We start from the raw sequence: 17,783 nt of genomic DNA on the forward strand, positions 1-17,783 counted from the left end.
ACTGTTACACCATGGCTGTAGGGACGTGGCATTCAGAGGGGCAGTCTTCTTCACAGGCACAGTCCATGAAATACCTTTTCTGCTCTTACTCATGTTTTACTTGTATAATTCATGCTTTTGAAAGTCCTGGGTTTCTGAAATTGCAATCTGTCTTTAAAAAATACCATTAGGTATTCTCTTGGTTCAGGTTCCAAGAATGTTAAGTAGATGGAAATAATTTTTAGTTTCGCTGTTCCAGGCAGGGATTTACTAATGCTTTCAAAATATTTGTAGAAAAAAAAAAATGGTTTTAATAACTGAGGAAAAAAAAAAATCACAAACTAATGTAGGAGAAGTGAGAATTAAGCTTCTTGTAGAGGTACTGCAGCTACATTTCCAAAACTTAGCAAAATAGCATAAGCAATTCTGACATTACTTCTAAAATACAGACTCCTGATTTGAAAAATCTGAACTAAAAGGTGAGTATTTTAATCTATATGAAAGGATAAAGGAGATGTGAACAAGTAGCATTTAGGAAATGATTTATGCTACATAAAGAAAACCTGCATTATCTAACTTGACAGAAAAAAAAAATTCTAACTGTATTGTTATTTCTTCAAAATGTGTTTTCACAGAATTCTGTTTGCTGTGTTTCATGCTCTTATCTAGAGGATAATTAGTTATAACCCTAAGAAAAAGAAAATCTGTCTTTGTAGTCAGCTAATATAGCAAGAGAAGGGAGATATTTAGTGATGTTGGGACAATATTTTAGCTTTAATTAGGCTTTGATCTTGGTTATTACTTTAAAGAATTCCTTGTTTTAGCCCATCTTTGGGTAATTATAACAAAAATACCGGTTTACAAATGAGTCCAAATTGTAAAACCCTAAGTCAATTCTTTTCTTTCTACTTCAAAACTTTTCCAAAGAAAACTTTACTTATTATCACAATAATTATGCCTTGTCTACCTTCTTACTGTGGTGTTTTCAGATGGGAAAATTAAGCAATCCTGATTCATCATGTAATGTAGGGTGAGATAATTAAAATTCCGACGAAAAAAAATCTGAAAGTTGATGCTTCCAGAGAAGATTAATATTGGGGGTTGTGTACCGTAACTTGGGAATGGTGCTCAGATGCCAGAAGAGAGGAAAGACAGCTGTGATTCATTTTTCGTTTGAGAAAGACCATACCATCTTCTCAGGACTGATTGAGCTTCAGAACAGAATTATGTGGTGCTTTGTTGAAAAGATTGATTCACATCAGTGGTGGTTAAAAAGGAAAGCAGTTTCAAAGGAAAATCCACCTGATGAACAGAGGAATGTTTACATCAAAGGTGTCTGGCAGCTCACAAACAAACTTTCATAACTTTCTATGAAAATAACATATCAATTTCTCTTACTGAAAGTTTTAATTCTAAATGTGCTTGAATTTTTATTGGTATAGTTTCAAGAAACGCAGTCCTAATTTTAGGCAGGTGTTTTCTGCGGTTTCTGTGATCAATGACCTTGTTTGTTCTGACAGCCAGATTGTATTCCATATTCAAGGAAACTTGGAGCTAAGCAGCAGATTCCCTGAAAAATAAATCTTTGTGGCTGTGGATTTTTTGGAAGTCCCGGAAGCAACAGATAATATATGGGTATTGAACTTGTTATTCAGTGGAATCTCGAGAAAGAGGAAGAAATTGACCTGCGCTATTGACAGTTAAAACAAAGCTGCCATTATCAGGGCAAACAACAGCAAGTTGCTGTTATGCAGACTGAAATCTGGCGGAATCAGGCATGTCGTAATAACGTTTAATCTTCCTCGCTTTGTAATCAAAATGATACCAAACAAACTTTTTAAGCCTTGCCCCACATCATTCACATAAAGAGGTAAGTACGAACTCGTTTCTATAGATGATTAGAGTTTCTGGTTGGTAACAGATCTGCAAATGAAGCTGTTGTTCTTGGAATAACCAAACTGCAGGATAAACAGCTTGGGTATCCATAAAGTACAGACCGAGTCCTCCCCGTTCATGGCCTTAAACAGTTGAAGCCATCCTTATTCAGTGAATGCTGCATTTTGTTGTCTTTTCAAAAGATGTCCTATTTATGTTCTTCACTGTTGCCTTGCAGTGGCTGAAAGACTTTTTTAGGTCAGTTTCTAGTCAGGAACAATTAGGCATTGTTTAGCAGACATCTGTCTTTCATATGCTAAGTAAGCAACATAGCATAGAGCATCACCCTCTGGTGCTGTAAGGGGGCTGACACTCTTAATGAAGTCTTTGTCGGTACAGATAAGCCTTGTCAAAAACATCCCCATCTTAAACAGTAGAATCAACCCCAAATTTAAGTTTTCATTTTTTTTGTACTTATTTCTACAGTCCAGAAATGGAGGTGGTTGTGATAAGATTTTAAGTTTGTTGGGTTTACCAGTCTGCGTTATCCTGTAAAATACAAAACTACCTTCCTTCCTAAATGATCCTTTTTAGCATATGCAATAACACTAGATGGCCATTCAGGAGGGCATTTTTGGTACCCTGCACTCTCCTGAAGTGCCAGCAACAGTGCCAGAGAACAGAGGGAAACCCTAAAGTGACCGTTTTATTTTGTAAGAACTATTGATTTTATCAAATGCAGTTGCTCCGATTGCAATTTTTCCCATTGAAGTTGTTAAATATTTAAGATCTGATATGCATGGTAACAAAAGTTAATTCATCCAGATGGCCAATGTTTAGAGAAATACTGGTAGAAAAAAAAAATCAAAAGGGCGTGTAGAAACTATCTGATTAACAGCAGAACTATTGATTTCCTTTGATTTAAAGCAGGTAAACTAATATTTTCAAGGCAGAAGGTGATATATATAAACTGAAAAATAGTCAAGGAGATAGGATCATTTTCTACAAATCAGTTCCTTTGGCTCCACCTACAGTATATGCAGCTTAATGATGATTTTGCCAGAGAATCTTAACAGTCTGTTGTAATCTGTTCTGTAGAAGAACAGTAGATAAACAATAGAGTGAACTTTCTGTTACTTGACATAATGGGTAAGGGAGATGTGGGTTCTCCTGTCTGCACCCAAGATGAATTTACTTAACCTTTTTGCCCATCCACCTCAGGAACTACTGTTAGTTTAGAGGTGGCATGCGGTGCTATTGTGTTAGCTTTCAAATCAGCTTCAATCAGAAGCTGTATGGCTGGCTTCCTGTGTCAAAGCTGGTAAGTCCCGCAAGAACTTGAAACTGTGGAGTATAAAACCTTAACTGGCTTTTCTGAGGGCGAAATTGAAACTAGCAGACTAGTTAGTTTGACTCCACATTAAGTAAAGATGACCATAGAGCTGTACATACTTGAGTTAGTGTTGGCCAAAAAAGCAGTATTATCTATATTTTTCTTTACTTGCAGCATCCCGTGTGCTTTTCTCAGCATTATTTAATTTACCATCTGAATAATCTGATACTGGACTACAGTTTATTTGATCAGAGATTAATAGAATAAATGAAAATGGAAATTTTACGTCTAGTCAAGGATTTTGAAATATTATACCAACTTGTGTACACTGCACCTGTAAAATCTGTCATCAAAAATATTTTGAGTGTCTCAAAACTTGGTTGTTTGTCTTTTCCTTTAAATCTGAAAAGGCTGTGTATTCTGTCTGTCAGTTTTCACTGTTGTTTTTTCTTTGCAGGAGAAATTACTATGGTGGAAACTGGGCCAGTTTTAGCTTTTCAGGATTGTTGTCCTGGATTAAAGAAAATCAGGTAAAAATTTCTCAGATTATTTATTTTAATGTTTTTTAATGTTCAATCCCAGTTGTTTCCATAATTTATTATAAAACAGATTATCACAGTGTTTCTCTTTGGTAATTTTACAAATCCAGTAAGTTTCTACTTACCAGCTTTCCTGGTTAAAACTCATCCATATGGCCTATCATACTGAGACTGATCCACCTGATTATACTATTATACTAAGACTGAATTACCATCTGAGACCAAACAGTCTAGTGCTGCGTTGGACATTTGAGGTTCTTGAATTTCTGTAGAAGCAACTGTACTGTAGTTTTTATTCCTTTCTGAGCACCTTCTGCAAATTTCCTACACTGATGTTTCAACACCCTTTGGTTTTCTTTTGTGCTTTCAGCTGATTCTTTGTAACTGTAAGAAAGGCAGTTACTGGATCCTTGCATTGAAATGTTCTGTAACCAGGACAGAAAGATGAATCTTGATAGTGTAGTTTTCAATTACCAAAGTTTGTCTAATTCATGAACAGTCTACTAGAAATCTTTTGAAGATGGTATTTATTTAGGAGAGTGAGCACTTAGACTGTATTAGCAAATGGCTGGTTGCGTTATTTACTGAAGCATTATGAGCTTGTTGGTCTGTATAAGATGGGATTTTTCAGTTCAGTCTCATGCCTGATATTACATGGTGCTACTCTGGTATGATCAGAGGAGTTGCTCAGTCTCAGAACTTTAGTATTCTCAGTTTTATATTACATGATTTAGAGATTCCTGTTTAGACAAATTAATATATATATATTTTTATATGGTATCTATTCAAAGAGTTTTGTATCAAAATTTGGAAATAACCTGGACGCAACAAACCTTTCTTTTATAAGATTGTATTCAAACTTACATTCAAATCTCTTATTAGAAGTTGCATTTCATTTACCATTATTTTCAGATCACTAGAGCTAGTAAAGTAATACAAATGTTAGCGTGCTATAATAAAGTAACCAGTTCTATTTTAATTCCAAAAATCTGTATGGCATTAAAACAGTAAAAACAATTATTCATGTATTTTTTTAACATATACAAAGGTACAACGGATTATTTGAGAATATAAAGATTTATATAGATTAATAGCAGCCAGGGAATACAAAAAGTAAATTTATAATTGTTTTTCATAAGGAAAAGTCAGAAAGCAGTGATGAATGTGAAGACTGGAGAAAACTGATCCTTGAGAATGAAGAAGTTATCTCTCTTAACAAGAAGGATAAAACTATTGAACACGTAGAAGCTTTCTGTTTTGGCGAGTAAGTATAAATATGAAAATCTACAAATTATTTTCATGCCCTCAGTAAATGATTACATTGTGCTTTTGGCTTTAAGCATTTCACCTTGCGTAGTGCATAGCCATAGTAATAGTAAAGGAAAACGGGGAGGGGTCTCAACTGAAAACTGAACTTTGTATTCGTTATTTTTATCTTTGGAGTTTTGCACTGAACTGAACACTATGCAGAATTAATTCCTGAAAGGTTCTTTAGGAGACATATTTAAATTTAACCTTGAATCCTCTAGATAACATCATAGGTAGTTAGAGGAAATACTGATAGATACTCATATAGAAATACATATTTATTTCATATTTATTTCATCACAGTTTAAAACAAACAAAAAATGCCTGTTTTGCAATCTGAAGGTCACAAGTTCAGAATATTCCAGAGTTCTTTGTTGCACAGTAATGGCTGTTAAACCTTACAGCAGGTAAAATGTTATGCTTGCTTTAAAGCTGTATCAATTGAATATTGTAATTGTAATCATATTGATATATTAAATACTGGTCAGAGCCAATATTAGGTTACGTTTCATAGTCTCTTAACTTTACATATGATTTTTCTAAGATGTGCTATTGATTGATGGCTGGCTCAAAAGTAAGTTCCCTTGCACTAAGACTTAACAGTTTGTTGAAGTGAGCATTATACTCAAGTCTTCCATTTTGTCTTGGATCTACTTTTAAGCCTTTAACTTAGTCTGGCAGTACCACGCTGTCCGTCTATATCATTGCCAAAACCAAAAAGAAAACATCCCCTTCTCTCCCCCCCCCAACACACAGGGGGTAGATAGATAAACCTAACAAAGAAAAAGTTTTTCAAAATAACACAAAACTTTCCAAGAGAGTCAATTATTGTGTTTCTGACAATTTACACATTCTGGCTAGATTCTGTTGTTTTTGCTTAACTTTTATAACTCCTATGAAGTAACCATTAAACATTTATTTTGAAAGAATAAACAGCTGGGTAGCAGTATAATATACACAGTGCAAATCTGAAATGAATGGCCTTAGAACAAAGTGCGTCCATCAAAGGAAAAGAATACTGTGTCTACAACAAGCTGTATTGAAAAAAGGCAAATGGCTGAAAAATAAATAGTGAACACCTGTGCTGAATAAATTAACCAGCTGGTTGGCAATTTTTCATTTGACCTATCTGAAGGGGTTGCTGTTACAAGGCATTAATAAGACACATTCATTTTAAGATATTCCTTTGTTAGTACCATTAATTGATGAATGGTAGAAGATAATATTCTAAATTTACACAACAATTTGTCTGCAGATGTATTATTTTTTTCTGAATTAGGAGAATAATTGTTGGTACAAAAGTTCAATTTGAGTGATTTTTATAGACAGTTTTTACATTATTCAGGGATATTTCTTCCTATAGGAAGAATGTCATGAATTTAGATTATATACAGGTTTTACTCGTTCATTATGAAATGTGTAGAGATGCAAATCATACAAATGTATGTATTCATTAAGATGGAATTGAATAGAGTTAAAATATGTAAATACAACATTTGTTAAACTGCTTTTCAATGATATTAAAAAGACAACGTATTGTGAATCCAAATTTTATTTTGATTTTTTTAAATAACAATACAATTTAGTCACATTTTAAACATGCTGTTACACTGAACTTGGGAGAAGATAGAAAGAATTTTCTCCGAATTTTTGAGGGACAGAAAACTGTAGGATGGTTGAATAAAAAATACTGTTCTTCGTTATTGCATTAACACATCTTTATTAACACCATATTGCAAAATCCTGAAAATAAGTACAATAAGTAAGTAAAACCAAACAGAACCCCAAAATTGAATTGACCTTCATTTGTAGGTTTAATAGGGATTACTTTTTAAAAACAACTGACAAAGTACTTTGTCTTTTATATTTTATACTTATTTAATGCTTGCAGTATAAAGCAAGAAGACATAAAAAAAATCAATGTACAGAAACAGACTTCTTTCATTAGTGCTTCCTTGTAACCATTCCTGTATTTCCCAGGGCAATATTTTACCCCATTCACAGATAAGTGCTTCCTGGTGGCTGTGCACAAGCTGAGATGCAAGAGACTCTTACGTTCATCAGCTCCCTGAGTTCAAAAGGAGATAAGCAAGGAGGAACTTTTCAAAGAGAGGGTTTCTCTTCCCATTTTTATTTTTGACTTGAACAGAACTTGTGCCTCTTATTTCCATCTCTAAGTCTACAGATACTTGAAGGAGCATTTTTATGTGTGCTGAATAATTTCTTGGTGTTCGGTGAATTTTAACCATCCTGACAGTAACTGAGATTTTGTACTGTAAGTTTGCAGGTCACCTTTAAAATCGTAGTTCATTAGTTTTCAGCCAAGATTAAATTGTTTATTCAGTGCATTAATGGCTTGTGGTATAAAGATAAAAAGATACTGTAAAATTATTGCTGAGCTCCTTTCACTTACAATGACATTGATTTGATTCATCTCAGCTGGTAGTATAAACTAAACTTCTAAGTTCAAAAGTACCAGTTTCTAAGGTAGATGTCATTGAAGTTCAAGATAAAACGAGTAGATATGATTAAAAGTGCAGGTCTGCTTTGTAAGAGGAATTTTAAAGAATTGTGTTGTGAAAAGGAAATGGACTAGATAGCACTTGTGTGGTCATTTCCCTCCTTTTAACTGCCTGCCTGTATCATATGCATATTAGAAATTCATCAGAACAATGAACAAATCTGTAACATGCAAAATAATAACTTAGCCATGTGAGGGAACTTTGTTCTGTATGGCTGTTATTTGAGCAGCTAAACTGAACGCAAGATAAGAGCAGAAAAAAGTAATCAAAAATTCAACATAAACTTCAGTTCAAAATTCCATGCTGCTCTAAAGGACTTGTTATAATAAGAGAAAGTAGTCTTAGTTATATAAAGCATTTGTATTTTCTTCTGCGAGTTTCATTTTTTACATATCCAAGCTTAATGACTTTAATGCCTCTTTTTGCATTTTGATTTTAGAGGGTTTTTATCTGTAGGAAAAACTTAGGTTATGTTACTCCATTTTTAAAAATATATTTATTTTGTTCATGTAGATGTGTACTGTGTATCACCAGTGGAGCTTTGATTTTCATGTTAAGCCCATTCAATCTTTTGAGTTCGCTAAATAAGAACACAAAAGTGTTTTCTTGCGTTTTTCCTCAGTAAAAGTACTCCTCTTGAATGATTTTCAGTCAAAGAAACAGAATTCTTTAGTGGGTGTGATACACCCGATTTGGCCAGGATAAAGAAACTAATGCTTTTTAAGAAGGGCTTGAGCTTTCCATTCCTGGCACAGACTCAAAACTTTAAACAAGATTTAAAGACTCTTAAAGACTTTTTTTTCCCCCTCTTTCTTCCCCTTGTGTTTTTAATCAGTCAGGATTCAGCCAAAGATGTTGAAGAAGCCGGTGCATTGCCAAAGCTGCCTGTATTTGGAGCCTCTGGTGCTGAGGGGGTTGCTCAGGACCCAAACAAAGAGTGCCCACCACTGGACAGTGCCGTAGCAAGGGCTGAGAGCTGTGAACCAGAAAAGGCTGCAAGCGTGGATACAGCAAGTACAGTGGAAGAGAATGATACGGAAGTAAACTGTGAGAGTGAAGGTTCTCCTAGTGTGTCTTCAAGCGAGTCCGCTCTGGATTTGGGAAAAGCTGAAGCTGCACCATCAGAAGTTTCTGCCCAAGAACCAAAGAAAATTATGTATTCCCAAATTGTTAGGGAAGGCAGAAGGTTTAATATTGATTTAGTTTCCAAGGTAGGAACTTACTGACAGAGTACATTTGCTTTGCTTGATGTGATGAAATTAAAATAAACAAACAGGCCACAACTTTTTTAAGAGGTCTGATACAGTATCTTTGAAGCAAAAAATACGTTCTCTGGAGAAGTAAACCAGCATTAGTACTATGATAATGAAGAGAAGCAATTTCATATGTTGCTCTTCAATGTTTGTTTATAATCAAAGAGGCTGTAAAGCATAGGTCAGAAAACTATCTATAAAAGTAACTATTTCTTGAAATTTAGCATTTAGGTAGTATCTGCAAAGCTGCTCTTTTTAAATACTACCATTAAAAAATACTACCATAAAAAATATTAAAAAAAAAAAAAGGAAAATCAATCTACATGGAGATGTTTGATATTTTAAAAATGAAAAATAGTTCTTCCTCCCCCTCCCCCCCGGCTCTCTGGCAAAATTTGCATTGTCTCTCTCCAGCACTTGGACACAGACCTTCTGCTAGTGTCCTAGTGAGTGTTCCTGTAAACCTTTATCTTAAATTCTACCAGATTAAACCTTAACTGATTTGTTTCAGGTAATTTAAGAAACAGATAGTGATGATTTACTTAGGCAGGGTCATGTACATCACTGATATTTGGAAGTGATGGTTTTAAAGTACAGTGATCAAGGATATATAGTGTACAATTCAGAAAATCATCCAAGATGATTCTCTTAAGTTATGATCCCCAGACTCTTAAAACCAAATGAGCAGTAAGCTGAAACCTTCTCCCCTTCTCTCCTATGGACTGCTCACCTGCTTGCCTCTGTGTGATCACTTCAATTATTTTAATATTCTTTTGCACCTATTACATCTTGATATTCGTTTACTGGGATTTTACTGTATGTACTTAAGAAGAGTTACAGAAAGTATCTTGCAAATGAGTACTGTTGATGTCACTATTTTCTTTTGATGTAGACATTTTCTCTTAACTCACCTTTTTTTTTTTGTTCATTGTGCAGCTGCTTTACTCCCGAGGTCTGTTAATTGACCTTCTGATTAAGTCGAACGTTAGCAGATATGCAGAGTTTAAAAATGCTACAAGAATTCTTGCTTTTCGAGAAGGAAAAGTAGAACAGGTATTGTAGAACAATGTACTGTGTGTGTTTAATCTCATCTTTTTAAAATCAAAAAGCTTGAAATTGTTTTCATGAGAGTTTTGTAACAAGCTACTAATTAAAAATGGCCTGATACTTATTTCATTCCTGGAATGAGAAGGGTTTGTAAATGTTATATATAAATATTTAAAAAAAAAAGTGCAGTTCGGTAACGTATTCTCATGAATCTTTGTCTAATCAAATATTTAGACCATGATCTGACTCAGCAGTTAATTCTTAAAGATTCACAGGTAGTAGATTTTCAAATACCTGGCATAGACTTGATTTGTCTCTCTGCTACTGAGGAGAGAAATCATTGGTCTGATAATGGCAACAGGAGATATATGGCATAGTTAATTAATGGAAGCTGTTTTCATTAAAACTGCAGTCAGAGGAGATGCAAGTGAAATTGAAGAGAAATTAAAAAGAAAAGCGGAGGAAAAAGATTTTAGAATATCTTTGTGGAAAACAGATAACTTTTCTTGTTGTTATAATAGAAAATGGAAATAAATATATAAGAAAGTAACTACAATAGAAGATAGAACTTTACAATATCTGTAAGGTAATTAGCTATAGTATTATTTCATGTTTTTCCTACGCAGAATATGGACAATATCTGAAATTATATTAAAAAAAATGTTTTCCAGGTACCTTGTTCTAGAGCAGATGTCTTCAACAGCAGACAGCTCACTATGGTGGAAAAGCGAATGCTAATGAAATTTTTGACGTTTTGTTTGGACTATGAACAACATCCTGATGAATTTCAAGGTAGTGTTTCATTGAACAGTGTAACATCCTTGTCTTCTGAGTTCACTCAGTTATGCATGATATTGATAGTTCTCCTGTATTTTCACTTTGTTTATTTTTATGGATTCATTTTCAAAGTATACTCTGACCTTTTCCAGTGTTAAATTCCAGACCAATTCAATTTAAATTCTTCTATTTAAGCCTCATCCGAAGCAGAGAGTGGGTGTCTATCACCTTCCTTCCGTTAGTCAATTTTCCTCTTCAACCTCATGTACCTAAATGACATTAAATTTATTTTACTTCCAGAGATAGTTAAACACATTTTGTTCCTACACTGTAAAGTAACCTGAGAAGTAACTTGGAGTATTTTAAGTCAGGTTAGTCTAATGTAAAGACTTCAGAATTTTAAAATTGCTCCTGGTGAGATCATTACATACATTGAAAGGCACACTTTTAATAGGAAGAGTTCATGATAGTTAAAATATTTCTAAAGCTTTTTTTGATATAATTTGGAGTTATGTAAGAAGATTAATATGATTAAAACTTTTTTTAGAAAGTTAAAAAACAAAAAACACTTGTCATCTTATGCTTTGCATTGCTGTACAATAGGTAGTAAAATACATTCCTTATAAAACCGGTTGAATCTTAAACACAATACCATGGCCTGATAATAAACACTAGGCATAGCATTGATGGAAGTGCTTCTGACTCATGTGAATTTTCACATAATTGAAAAGAGCTTAAGAACAGAACTCTGAATGGTATTGAAGCATGCTATTGCTTAAATGCAAGTCTTTTACTGAAAAAAAAAAAAAAACAGGTTTTATGAAAGTTACTGAAGGTTTTCAGAGATGTATAAGTAAAATGCAATGCTTGTATTATATATTTTCTGAAAGACCTGCATTTCTATGAATTTAAAAATGTGTCAGCAATAGTATTAATCTGAAGGGGAAATGTGCTTCCTCATCCCTGGCTGCTGTGTATGTCATCTATACTTGTTTGTTGTGAGCAAATCGTCGATTTCAAATATTTGAAATAAACTTTGCCCCTTCTCACTAAAAAAAAAAAAAAAAAAAGTGAATGACTTCTCTATACACTTTCATATCTACCTCAGCATAGATTCAGCAGTACTCTTCTTGAATGGGTGTACTGCAGGGTATCTGAGTAACTTAGCATCCTCAGGCTCTTGGAAACCAGTGGGTTTTTGTCCATAGCTTCTCACATTTCTCAAAAATGAGAAATGAATTTAGATCATTGTAACGTAATAAATAGAGGAAGCCATATTTAGATGTTACTGTCTAGAAGGTTTGAGTCTCATGCAGTTGGTTTGTGTTATTCTGAAATATTTGAATGGAGTGGTATTTCTGTCTTCTGTGAAAACTAAATTTATGGAAGTAATTAAAATTCCCTCAGTTTTGATAATCCATTTTGAGCAATGTTTGTTGAACGACTCATTTGCTTTTGAGATTTATCGTTGTGTATTTAAATAGAAAAGTTTTCTCTTTAAGTTGAAGTACATGAGAAAATACAGATGGCATGCTATATCCTTTACCTGATTTTACTTTTTTCTCAGACTACAAGAACAGTACGTTTGCTCAGTTCTTAAGAACACGAAAGTTAACACCTAGCTTGCAGCACTTCATTCTTCATTCTATTGCAATGGTTTCGGAGACTGATTGCAGCACTGTTGAAGGTCTTCAGGCAACAAGAAAATTTCTTCAGTGCCTTGGCCGCTATGGCAATACGCCGTTTTTGTTTCCTCTGTATGGTCAAGGCGAGATTCCACAATGCTTTTGCAGGTAGGCCCTACTGTTTTTAATACCTTTCTTCAAAACAGGAAGTACTCAGTAACCTAATGCTGATGGAGGTCATTCAATAGAAATCATTCTACTAGCAATTTATTGTTGGTTTTATTTGCTTTATATTTTCATTGGCTACCAAATTCTCAAAAAAAAAGTGCACATTTTAGGAGGAAGAGAAATCTTTTATAGGATGTTGGAGCACCAAGCTGATCAGATGAGAAAACTAGATTTTGAAGAGTTTCATTCAGAAAAGCAGAAGTGTTGTAATTTATGCTATATTAATACTTTGGAACAATTTTCATTCCGTTACAGATAGAAATTGCAATGGGTGGTGGTTGTGATGACTGCATTTGGTAATAAGTGCTAGGAAGTGGATGGGATAGTTTAAAACATTGCTATCCCTTTTTAAAACTGGCAGAGGAGACTTGGAGCAGTGTCTGTCCAAAAGGATGACTGTGCATATTGGTAGGTTGAGAAAATGTGTCTTTCAATCTTTTTGAAGTTAAAAGGGGATGTATGTTACCAGTTTGTGTTGCTAATTCCTGCTGAGAGTGCATTTAGTGTTAGAAAGTTTTTTGTCCTTTCATAGGTTTGTATTTAATAGTGAACTGGATTTTTCTGAAAGAACAAAAGTAGTGCCATGTGTCCAGTTTATTACTAAGCAAAAAACTACGCAGTGCTGACACCTTTGTTGTATCACAGACTTAACCGCTCAGGTCAACTGATGGGAAATCATACACTTACTCTTGGCATCATTTTATAGATCTGTGTCTATAGACCACAAGCTTCCATCTGTGACTTGAACAGCATATAAGACATCCTAAAGCCCTGAGCCATCTGAGCCATACTGCGCCATATTGCAATTTTACATTCCAACATCTTAAACAGCAGCCATATGTTCTCTACTACAACATCCACTTCAGCCCCTTCACTTGAACCATGGGCATGATGTGTATTCTTCAGTGTGACTCCAGAGGTGTGCTGGGGTCATAGGTCTTCTAGGGGAGTTGTTGACTGGTGCTCTGGGGCCATCGAGAATACATGTGCAGAGAGGGGTAGTTTTAATTTTCAGTTGTTTCCAACAGTTCAGCTGGCTTTTAAAAGGCTGAGTTGTTTTTTTTTTTTTCTTTTCATTTGCTGGCAAGCAGCCTTTCCATCTGCTCTATGTGGGTTTTTAATGTAGTAACCTGTAGGTCTGAAGTAAACATTAGCTCTATTTAAAAACTGGTATTGCACTGTGAGGCTGTTTTGTTGTCTGTGAGTGATGCATTCATATATCATTCAGTTAAATATCAGTGCAAAGTCCCTACTTTGTTCTTTGATGGACAAATTCTGCTTTTTCTGTGTGTGCTGCAATTAAGAAATTCTGTTTTATAACATGCCATTGGACGTTATCTTCCTGACTTGTCTGCATGATAGATGGTGTTTTTCTTTATAACAGTACTTAAGCTACTGCTAGAAGAATGGCCTTAGTGGTTTGAGCCGATGTCGCAGGATATAGGATGGATGCATTTCTGTGTTGATGGAAGTATTCCGGAATAATCATTATACTTCGTGGAGGGTGTCTATAAAGTAGGTGTTTGGCACCAGCAGCTGGCCGTATCGTGGAAGGTCTTACTTGGCCTCAGCAACTAATGAAGGCCATGTAGAACTGTCCGATCTGATGTTTCAGTATTTATCTGTATAATTACCTAATGGTTCCTTTAGTTCCCTGAGTAATTAGTTCAGTAATTTAGTTCACTGAGTAATGACTAGAAATGTTATTTGGTAGCTTTTTTTCAATAGACTTTCATCTGCAACTTAAACTGTATTTGTTTAGAGATTTATTTTAAGTGGAATTATGTAATTAAGCACTCAGAGATTTTGGGAAAAAGATTTTAATTTTTTTCCCCACATAAGGACTCTGGGCATAGTGATGCAGTAGAACTTGTGTTTGTGGACATCATGGATGTTTTTCTGTTTTGTAGGACTTCATACATCACTAGATACCCATACCTGACCAACAGATACCAATAGATTAATAAATCAAAAGATAATCAGAGATATGACAGAAGCACAAGTTTTGCAGTCTGTCTCACTAGACCTTAATCTACCTGAAAAAATAATTAAATTTAATAACTACAATTTTAGAATTTCAGTTGTATGTCTTCCTAGGTAGATTCTTTTCAAAATAGTTTCTCTTGTATTCTGGAAAGCTCTTTGGTTTCATTTTGTTTGATAGCCAGCACTGTCAATTTTCTTGTCTATAACAGCAATATATTTCAAGAGTTAGCAATAATGGTGTCTAGAAGTTTTTAAAATTTTCTTATCAGAAAGCTTCCATGAATATGAATATGAATTGAACTTCCCATTTATACCCATTGCTTAGTGCATTTTAGGTTTGTTTTGGTTGGTTGATTTTGTTGAATACTAAGTCTTACGAGTACAATAAGGAGAGTGTTTAAATTGCTGAAGCAAACCACTCTGTCAAACCAAGAAGTAATTATGTTTTTTTAAAAAAATGTATTACGTAACATTCCAGTAAAAAAATAAAGAAGTTTAAAGTGTCTTCTTCTGTAAATGAACAAACGGTTTAGGAGGCAGTCACAATTTTTTTAGATTAATTGCAATTACTTTATCTGGTCTGCCTTGGGCATTATGTCTTGATAAAACTGAGGAATCCTGTTCAGACTGTGTAGTAAAGTGGCAATGCAACAACCTATACATCATACCCTACAGTTTTTATCACCAGGTTATCAGAGTAAGGTGTCACCTGTTCTGTGATTTCTAACCACCGTTCTATATTCTGTTTTAATGTAAACCTCTTAAGCGTTTCTTGCAGCCAGTTACACTGTGTGTTCTCATCAAGGCTACTGTTATAAATGGCATACATGCATATTTATGTGAATGAGTCAAAGACATTTGTAAGTCACATCCTTGCATTCCAAATGAATTCTGCATAAACAGTACAACATTTTATAACTACTGATGACACTTGAGTGAGGAAAAGCGGTGTTAGTTCTTTATTGGTTTAAACAGGTATGGTTTAGGAGAGAAAATTAAACTTTTATATCACTGTAATGTACCTCCCAATATGTCGAGGTACAGATGTGAGATTTCTGTCTCCATAAATTGGATTCGTGGTACAAGGAAGGTCGTTGGAAGCCTTGTGTTATTCTAAGCTGATAAGCAGCAGAACTTTTGTTGGCCTGTATATGAGCAGCTTCCTTCGGTTCAAGCTTACAGATCTGAAACTCTTTTCTTCTTTCTTTTCTAATTAAGTAATAGTGTTACGCTTAATAAAAAATAAATAACATCTTATTCTTAGGGAAAATCAAATCAAACCTTTCCCTTTGGTACAGTAAGCATAGGACACCAAAACTTCACTGAAATACAGGAAAGGCAGCTATAGAAATCAGTGGGTTTTGCAGTTCACTGCTAACATATTTGTTGCAAATCTGCAATACAACTTTCATTTTCTTGAAAAAGTGTCTCTGAACATCATTAGAGCATCATTGTAAGCTCTCAGGCCTTACTGATGCAACATCTGGATTGTTTAAAATTTAGTATTTTTTTCCTGCTTTTAGAAAACATTAGGAAATGCCCCAAGTATTTCCTGATACAGGAGGTAAATCTTAAAATTGTCAACTTACAATTTTTCCTTTGTAACTAGCGGGTGAGGTAAGACTGCTTAGTTTACTATAGATCTGTTCATTTGTTTGTTTGCCAAATACTAGGTTATCTACTTCTCTGTTTTTCAGAAGTAAGTATTTTATTTTATTTTTAATGGTTTTGAGGAGTGTTTGGAAGTGCTGCTTTAGAAATACTGTAAATAGTTGACTTCGGTGTTTCTTGTCAATGAAATATGCATCTTATTTTCAGCTGTTGTTTGAGAAGTTTTCCTGGAAGTTTTCAGTGATGATTCTCTTGATCCATGGCCAGTGTGGTTTGAGTAGGGTGAATGCCAGCTGAGAAGTCAGCTGCAGGTTGTGACCTCACTTCTGTTATTTTTATCAGGGCTTGCTTTGTGAACGCTCCAAATTCTGGGCAAGTCTGTGTCTAATTTCTCTTCAATTTGTTTTCAGATTCTTTTTTCTGGACACTTGCAAATGCGAGCATCCAAATGGAAATACTTTCTAATCAGTAGTTCAGTTATTTTCTTAGTTGAAGTTTTAGAGAGAATTGGAGTCTGTTTGTAAGCCATCTGTCATCTCGTAAAGGCTCGGAGGGGTTACGCATCCTGTATTTATTTTTCTTTGTTAAAAGTCATCTAAGAATTGACAGATGTGGTCATGGTAATAGGTGGTCTGCTGCTGCTTTGCCATAGGAGCTACAGTGATTCACTGATTTCTATGGGTATTCAATTAATGGCTTGCATTTCCTATAAATAGGCTTTGAACTTTTACATTGTGTATGCATTCGGTGGGCGATACAACCTTTAAGGAGTTGTTGCAGGTTCTAGCTGAAATGAGTCATTTTGTGTCAGAGCCAGTGGCAGGGGTAATTTTGTGGTAGAGGAAAGATCTGATTAAGGTGGGTCATCCCTTTCAATCCCTGTATTTACAAGAAGATTAATGAGATATGATGGATTCTGTGATTGATTTGGAAGGTTCCTGTATGTATTTCAGAAACGAGCAATCAGTTTTTACCCATACATTTGGGCTATTAACTGCTACAAATGTTGAAGCTTAGAAGGTTGTCCCAGGTACTTAATATTTCCAATTATGTCCATGTTAAGTTGTCTAGGAAGCTTTTAGATAAAGCTTCCTGTGCAGTTTTTCTTTTAAAGGCAAACTTGATGTAGTTCTCTTCAATTTCTTGGTAGCTGAATGCACAATGGACAAGTGTGTTTAGCATGATTGTTTGTAGGATCAGTTGTTTGTTTTTCCCCCTAAGGAGAAACTCTTTCTTGGGATAAACATCAGGGAAGTGCAATAATCCATCATACTGAAACCTGTTCTCTAGTGATGGATGGATGGATTGGTAAAGTAACTCAATAATCTTCATTTTTTTCAGGTTATTCACAGATCAGTGAGCATTGTCGTTAATAAAGCTATAGAATGCTTTTGTGTCCTTGCCCACATTATTTCTCGGGATTTGACAGGAAAAGACTTCTAATTTGGAAATAACCTTTGCTGGGAAATGTGTTCTGAGTTTATGAGACTTGGAAAATACCTTGCCATTTTAGATTTTATCTTCTCAGTGAGACGTTTGGTTGCAAATTATTTACAAATATGAACCCTTTTCTGATCCTTACTGTTTCACTGACTAGGAGTGTAGTGGTCTTCAAAAGTTTATGCCTCCTAAAGACTTCCAGCCAACATTAGGATATATGACATGGAATACTCCGAACCATAAGAATGCTGACAATGTAT

At 34.7% G+C, this 17,783-nt stretch overlaps 1 protein-coding gene across 1 annotated transcript in view; it reads left to right on the plus strand.

The window, feature by feature from the left end:
- Window positions 1-17,783, plus strand: part of CHM (CHM Rab escort protein) — a 59,791-nt gene that overhangs the window by 15,126 nt on the left and 26,882 nt on the right. Inside the window, exons 3-8 of the mRNA XM_084293843.1 lie at window positions 3,645-3,717; window positions 4,866-4,990; window positions 8,392-8,767; window positions 9,746-9,862; window positions 10,528-10,648; window positions 12,201-12,426. Coding sequence (XP_084149969.1) covers window positions 3,645-3,717; window positions 4,866-4,990; window positions 8,392-8,767; window positions 9,746-9,862; window positions 10,528-10,648; window positions 12,201-12,426 — 1,038 coding nt within the window. The remainder of the gene's footprint in view (window positions 1-3,644; window positions 3,718-4,865; window positions 4,991-8,391; window positions 8,768-9,745; window positions 9,863-10,527; window positions 10,649-12,200; window positions 12,427-17,783) is intronic.

The sequence above is a fragment of the Netta rufina genome (genome assembly GCF_964035555.1).
Source record: "Netta rufina genome assembly, chromosome: 12".
NCBI lineage: Eukaryota > Metazoa > Chordata > Aves > Anseriformes > Anatidae > Netta > Netta rufina.